Below are 6,970 nucleotides of genomic sequence, written 5' to 3'. Positions count from 1 at the left end.
GAACCTATGAAGGAGATAGTGTCTATAATGGCTTGAAAACTTGACCTTGGTGTGATTCCTGAATAGCATGAGGAGAGAATTGTGGGGGTGGTAAGATGACGTCATGAGAGGCTGACCTATGTTGGGGGGTCATGCTGAGTATGGGCCAGACTCCTAAGGGCCTTGAGGACTGAGCCAAGAACTTTAGACTCAGTACTGTGTCTGTGGGATGCCATGAAAGGTGATGTGAGGAGCTTATTGTAGAGATTGTGAGTAGTTAACATACTTAACCCCAGAGAGTGCTAAATTGTTCTTATTTTTTGAGATAGGGTCTCTCTGTGGAGCCCTGGCTAGCCTGGAACTCACTCTGTAGACCAGGATGACCTCAAACCCATGAAGATCTGCCTGCCTCTTCCTCCACAGTGCTGGTATTAAAGGGATGCATATACCATGCTCTATTCTCTTGGACCCACAATGTTTGACCCACAATGAGCCAAAATTTGAAATCTTCACTCGTCTGTCTGTAGTTTGTAGTTACTGGCCTATCTATAGTCTGTCGTGTGTGTGTGTGTGTGATGTCCTTGTTTCCTGTCTGTTCTGTGTCTGAATGTGCTTGTCCCTGTGTCTGTCTGGTCTCTGACTGTCCTGTGTCTATCTCTAAAAACTGACTTTGAACTATATTTTTTTAGAATAGCACAGACAGTATGGCATTGGGCAAAAATGAGGGATTTTTACCAAAATCTTAAACAAGGTTTTAAAAATGAAGTAATTTTACTGCTCCCAACTGACCCAGGAGAGTAAATGAAACCACACAAGTGCTAGCCACTTCTAGTCACATGTTGCTTTCAGCATTTATGGTGGTCTTCTGTCTTAAAGTTGCTTCCAACGTGTTAGCTGTTTGCAGAAAATGATCACCACAACATGCATTATTCTGGGTCAAGGGCATGACCAGTACCTATCAAGAGCAAAGCTATGGATTAGCTTAGGTCAAGAAGCTGATTGCATGTGAAATCCAAGTTCTATTAAGAATGATTTACCTTGTCCTCTAAAAGGCAGGTTAATTTTTTTTTTTCTGAGACAGGGATTCTCTGTAGCTTTGGAGCTTGCTCTGGAACTTGTTCTGTAGACCAGGCTGGCCTTGAACTCACAGGGATTCACCTGTCTCTACCTCCTGAGTTCTGAGATTAAAGGCATGAACTGCCACTGCTCAGCATACTTAATGCAATCTTTTTTTTTTTTAAGATTTATTATGTATACAGTGTTTGCCCTGCATGGCAGAAGAGGGCACTAAATCACATTATAGATGATTGTGAGCCACCATGTGGTGGCTGGGAATTGAACTCAGGAACTCTGGAAGAGTAGCCAGTGCTCTTAATGTCTGAGCCACCTCTTCAGCCCAGCAGGTTAAACTTAAACAAGCCAAGTAGGACAGCAGGCTAAGTCTCCGGTCTTAAAAAATCTCAAGAGAGAGATAGTACTTACGTTACTAGAGGCCTGCCAACAGTTCAGCCTTTGGAGTACGAGATATGTTCATACAATTGTTATCAGCTAAGATTAGACTCCCACAATCATAGCAGTAGTTAAAGAGACTATCGAGTTAGATCTCTGCATTTGGCACCGGGCCTGAAGCTTTTACAGGCCCTTTGGACTGGCAGTTAAGGGCATGAGGGAAGGAGAGTAAAGGTGGGTTAGAGCTGAGGAGACAAATGAAAACTTGTGTCCAGCTTAGTCTTAGATGTATCAAGCTTAATGACACACATGGCCTGGAGGAGAAGCGGGCACCTTTTGGCACATAGCCGCACTTGGTCCAGCCTGAGAACAGCTCAGGGAGGGGATCTGACTAGAACTGGACGGACCACGAACAATGGGATTCAGCATATTAGTGATGGGAGTGCTCCTGCAGGACTGGGTGGTGCTCCCTTTGGCTTCCACATTTCTGTATATGTCCCATGGGCAAGTCTAACCAAACCCATATGAAAAGGAAATTCTAGAAAGCACAGCATTAGCCTCGTTCGGCTGTCCTGGCACAAAGCTGTTGTGAGTAAGCTAACCAGAGCTCTGCTGGGGTGATGAACCCAGTATGCGTCTGTGAAGAGAGATCAGGGGAGAGGAAACCAAGTCTGACTTCCTCTGGGCTGACTCTCTGAGTCCTCTTTTCTCTTCCAGGCGTGTGCCAGGCTGGGCTTCTCCCCGTATGTTTGATGTGGCCACATGTGGGCCAGTGAGATGAAGGGTGGGAGCAGCCTGTGCCACTTCTCAGTGGAAGCTGTGAGAGCCCAGGCAGGCTGGTCATTGTAGTCAGCTGCGTTCTGGATTGAACTGTGGTCTTAAGTCTCAGGAGGGTGATGTTGAGCAGAAACCCAGCCAAGCTTAGTAGACACGATGCGTGAGTGAGAAACAAACCTTTATGGTTTTTAAGCTACTGAAACATTGAAGCCATCGCCCCAGGAGAACGTAGCCCCTGCTGGCTGACAAAGATGGAGGCTAGGAGTTAAAAGTGTGACATTTTCCTGGTGAGGAGACCTCCCTGTAGCAGGCTGGTCACAGCTGCTTTCACTTCCGTGTTCCTCAGACTGTAGATGAAGGGGTTTAGTGAGGGTGCCACAATCCCATAGAATAGTGTGATAATCTTATCCACGCTGGGGTCTTTGGCTTTGGGCTTCAGGTACATGAAGGAGATGGTCCCATAGAAAATCACCACCACTGCAAGATGGGCAGAGCAGGTGGAGAAGGCTTTGGTCCGGCCTGCAGCAGAGGGTACCCTAAAGATGGCAGCCAGGATGAACGTGTAAGAGAGGCATATGAGCAGGAGTGGGGCCATGGTCAGGACAGTTGTAGCCACCATTAATATCAGTGCATTGAGGGAGATGTCCCCACAGGCCGGTTTCAACACTGCCAGGATCTCACAGAAGAAATGGTTGATGACATTATGGCCACAGAAGGGGAGGCGCCAGACAAGGATGGACTGTAGCAGCGGGTTGGCAAAGCCCGTCCCCCAGCTTAGCGCTGCCATCTGCACACAGAGCTGCCCGTTCATGAGTTCTGAGTACCGAAGTGGCTGGCAGATAGCCACATACCGGTCGTACGCCATCACGGCCAGAAGCAGGCACTCCGTAGCACCCAGTGCCAGGGTCATGTACATTTGCAGGGCACAGCTGGGGAAGGAGATGATCCTTTGGATGTCCAGGATGTTGAGCAGCATTAGAGGTATGAAGGAAGAGGTCCCGCAGATGTCTATGAGAGAGAGGTTGCTGAGAAAGAAGTACATGGGGTTGTGCAGGTGGGGGTCCAGCCCAATCAGCCCCACAAGGAGGGCGTTCCCCACTAGCGTGGCACAGTAGATGCTCAGACAAAGCACAAAGAGGACTATCTCTAGGCCGTGGTGCTCGCGGAGTCCCAGCAGGACATACTCGGTCACAGCTGTGTGGTTTGCCCATGCCATCTCCTTCCTCTTGCTGCCTGGACCACACAGCTCTGGCTGCCTGGGACCTGCAGCAGGTCAGCCTCTCTCCAGAACTGAGTTCCACCAGCTGTAGAACGAGAGAGCTGGACTTTAGATCTGCAGCTGGTTCTCTCAGTCGCAGTGCTACTGACATAGCTGTGGGGGAGAATGGGGCACACTTGGGCCCCCTAAACCGCTTTCTGTTCTCCACGAGTGCTGCTCATATTTGACAGGAGACTCATGTTTGATGTCTTCTTTTGGAATCTAATGTGATTTTTTTTTTTTGAGATAATGTCCCCCTATGTAACCCAGGCTGGCCTCCAACTCCCCATCCTCCTGAGTGCTAGTATTCACAGGCAAGTGCCACCACACTCTGCTTGTCCAAGGTCCTTGACCGTTCAAAGGAAGCTCTTTTCTAGATTACTTCATATGACAATAGCAAAGGCCCATAGCATTTCAGCTTCATTCATTCCGTGGGTATTTTGAGGGTACCTACTCCAAAAGAAAGAAAGAGAGTGGGGGGATTCACAGCTGCCATGGTTGCTGCCCAGCTCCCTGCCTGAGGCGAGATGAGCTCTGAAAGGTAGGTGTCTGATGGGTGCTGTCACCTAGTATAGAATGTTTGGCCCCAGGGGATGTGTCAGTCTGATTGCTGGTCACCGCTCTCTCTCTAGGGTGCTGCAGGACAGTCTCTTGATCTTAAAAGAGAAATGCAAGAGCATGCGCACTTCAGAGCTGCTGCTGGTCACGGGTTTAGCATGGCTTGTGCACCTGTGCCAAGTGCCGCAAAAGCAGCAGAGGCCATTGTGGCTTCTGCTCCCCTCACCCTCTTGCTCTCAGTGACCTTGGTCACACCCTTCCTCTCTCGGGGCTTTAGACCCTTGGGAGTCTCTCTGAATCTAAGACATAAAGAAATCAATCTGAACTCGGAAGAGACTAACAGGCTTAGTCGTCATGGGGTGTGTGGTCACAGAAAGATCTCTTTCAGCTCAGCTCCTGACAGCTGTTGTCAATCAGGGGAAAGGCCCAGACTCACCTCTCTGCCCCTTTCTTCATTACTCTCTCACCAACAGACTGGAAGGGATGGCAGAGGCATTTGAGGCTTTGTGAGAGGCTCTGCCCGAGTCACCTCCCGCATGCAAACCACATCCCTTCTGCATGTGCTTCTGTCTTGTTGGAGCACTTCCATCATGAGATAGCATTCCCACAAGGCAGTCTCACCCCTCCTGTGAGAGGTCCTTGAGCTGGACTGGCGTTTCTCAACCACTCTTCCAGGCCCAGTTTGCACACCTCTGTGTGGCTGCCTCTCAGGATGCTGACCGCTCTGGTAACAGGGTGCTTACCCGGCTGTTAGCAGATGTTTTTCACTCTGAATTGTGTTCTGGTGCCCCCTCCCTCACTCCCCCTTCCCTCTGACTAGACTATTGAATAGTGGGTTATTGAAGTGGGAGGGATGTATCCAGTTTGCCACTGTCACCCTCCAGTGTCCTGTTCCCAGGATGGTCAGTGGTTGCCACTCCAACTGAACTGTGTTGAGATGGCTGCTGTCATGGTGCCCTGGATACTAACCTCTGATGTGAACACTCCTCCCCTCCAGCAGAAAGCTGTAGCTGTTGGGATTTTCTAAAAGAGGCTGTTGGGGAGTGGCAGTGTCATGCCTAGGGAACAGCCGTTTTCTCTTGGCGGGTAACATTAGGAACATGGTGGGCTTCATCACGGCTTAAAGGTCTGCTCATGGCGTATTAGGGCCACAAGAACTAAACAGTCTAAGTGGAGAAAATACCATGGTGTCAGGCAGCCAGTGGCTTTGACTCACAACTGGGCACATGAAGGGACACCAGGAGCATCAGTCAGGATGTGCCAGGTTACGGTGCAGTAACAAACAACCTCATGACTTTAGCTAGCGTAACATAACAAGTGTGTCTCTTACTACATATATAACATGGATTTCAGAGGGCTCTCCTTAGAGACTGGCTAGTGGGGGGTCTCTGCTATGTGGAACATCACCAGTCAGGGATGGGGAAGGACACACTGGAACATCTCTACCAGCTGGTAAATGCTCAGACCCAGAAGTACGACACACTGTATGGACATCTACTGCACATCACTGGGCCTGGGGAGCCCCCACACATGCTCAGAGGGGAGAAGCAGCGAGGCTGCAGCATGTCAGTACCTGTTTGGGCACCTTGGCATATCACGGCACACGCTGATCCAATCAGGCATGGTGGCACATGCCTGTTGCACCACAGAGGACACCGAGGCTTGAGAACTGTAGGTTTGAGCCAGCTGGGTTACATGGAGAATACCAGGCCAGATTTTTTAAAGTGATTGCAGCGTCTGTCAGATGTCATACACTGTTATGGCCCAGAAAAGCAGCATATTCAAGAGCTATATGACACTGAGTTTCCCAAGAACCATGCCTCTTCTTTCATTCTTCTGTCTAACAACCCAGAGAGGCAGGAGAAAGCATGGCTGGGGCCAGGTGATGGTGGCGCATGCCTTTAATGCCAGCACTTGAGAGGCAGAGGCAGGCAGATCTCTGTGAGTTTGAGACCGGCCTGGTCTACAGAGCTAGTTCCAGGACAGGCTCCAAAGTCACAGAGAAACCCTGTCTCGGAAAAAAAAAAAAAAAAAGAAAGAAAGCATGGCTGGGTCCTGGAATGAAGGGGAAGAGACCTCGGCTTGTTTTCTGGCTTTCGTTCCTGTTCCGCCGTGCATCCTTAGCCAAGTTCCTCCAGCTCAGAAATGGAGTCATTCAATTGGGTGATCTCTGGTACTCTGTAACCTTCCTAGTAGTCCCTCACATTGTTTCAGAAACCTATAACCTTGAGATCTGGCAGACCAGGTTACTTTGCAAGGTAAATATCTCATAAGTCTCACTGCTGATGAATCTAATGGTAACCACTTAGTTCTTAAAGCCGCAGGCTTCAAAAATTATTCTCATAGAAAGAAAGGGAAATAATGAAGGCCCTATTCTTTAAACTACCTGGGTTTGGGATTTCGGCATCACCATTTCTACCACCACCATGTGAGAGGTTAGCGAGAGGGGCCTTGGACTCAGGCTACCCTGGGCCCACACCCAGTTTGCATTGCTAGAATATCCCCTCTTGCCCCAACAGTTTTTGTTGTTTTGTTGATTTTGTTTTGGTGTGTGTGTGTGTGTGTGTGCGCGCGCGCGCGGGTGCACGCGCATTCATTTGTTTGAGATAAGGTTATTGACTGGCCTGGAACTTGCTATACAGACCAGGCTAGCCTTAAATTCATGATAATCCTCCTGCCTCTGTCTCCCAATCTGGAATTGTAAGTGTGCACCACCATGTTCCGTTTGCTAACTATTGTTTGAGCCTCGGTTTCCTTACCTGTCATAGAGATGGCAGTGTTCCTTGCAAATAATACTTTATGAATGCATCGGGGTGCAGTTAAGTTTTTAGTACAGAGCCTGGCTCATGGCAAATACTTACTGAGCATGGATATTCTTTTTGTCGTGTAATAGGTATTTTAGCTTTTAAATGCCTTGAAGAAGGGTTACTGAAAAGAGCATGCTAGATG

General features: G+C 48.9%; 1 protein-coding gene across 1 annotated transcript; it reads right to left on the bottom strand.

Moving 5' to 3' along the window:
- Positions 1–2,470: 2,470 nt before the first annotated feature.
- On the bottom strand, positions 2,471–3,421 carry LOC130888237 (olfactory receptor 13C2-like). Its single transcript, XM_057791170.1, has one exon. The coding sequence runs from the start codon at positions 3,419–3,421 to the stop codon at positions 2,471–2,473; it is 951 nt and encodes a 316-aa protein (XP_057647153.1).
- Between the last annotated feature and the right edge of the window lie 3,549 nt (positions 3,422–6,970).

The sequence above is a fragment of the Chionomys nivalis genome, chromosome 16 (assembly GCF_950005125.1).
Source record: "Chionomys nivalis chromosome 16, mChiNiv1.1, whole genome shotgun sequence".
Classification (NCBI taxonomy): Eukaryota; Metazoa; Chordata; class Mammalia; order Rodentia; family Cricetidae; genus Chionomys; species Chionomys nivalis.
Note: the sequence above shows the minus strand (reverse complement) of the source record. Positions and strands in the feature narration are given on the sequence as shown.

Excerpts from the sequence above, each read along its gene's own strand:
- LOC130888237 (XM_057791170.1), bottom strand. The coding sequence starts at position 3,421 with ATGGCATGGGCAAACCACACAGCTGTGACCGAGTATGTCCTGCTGGGA.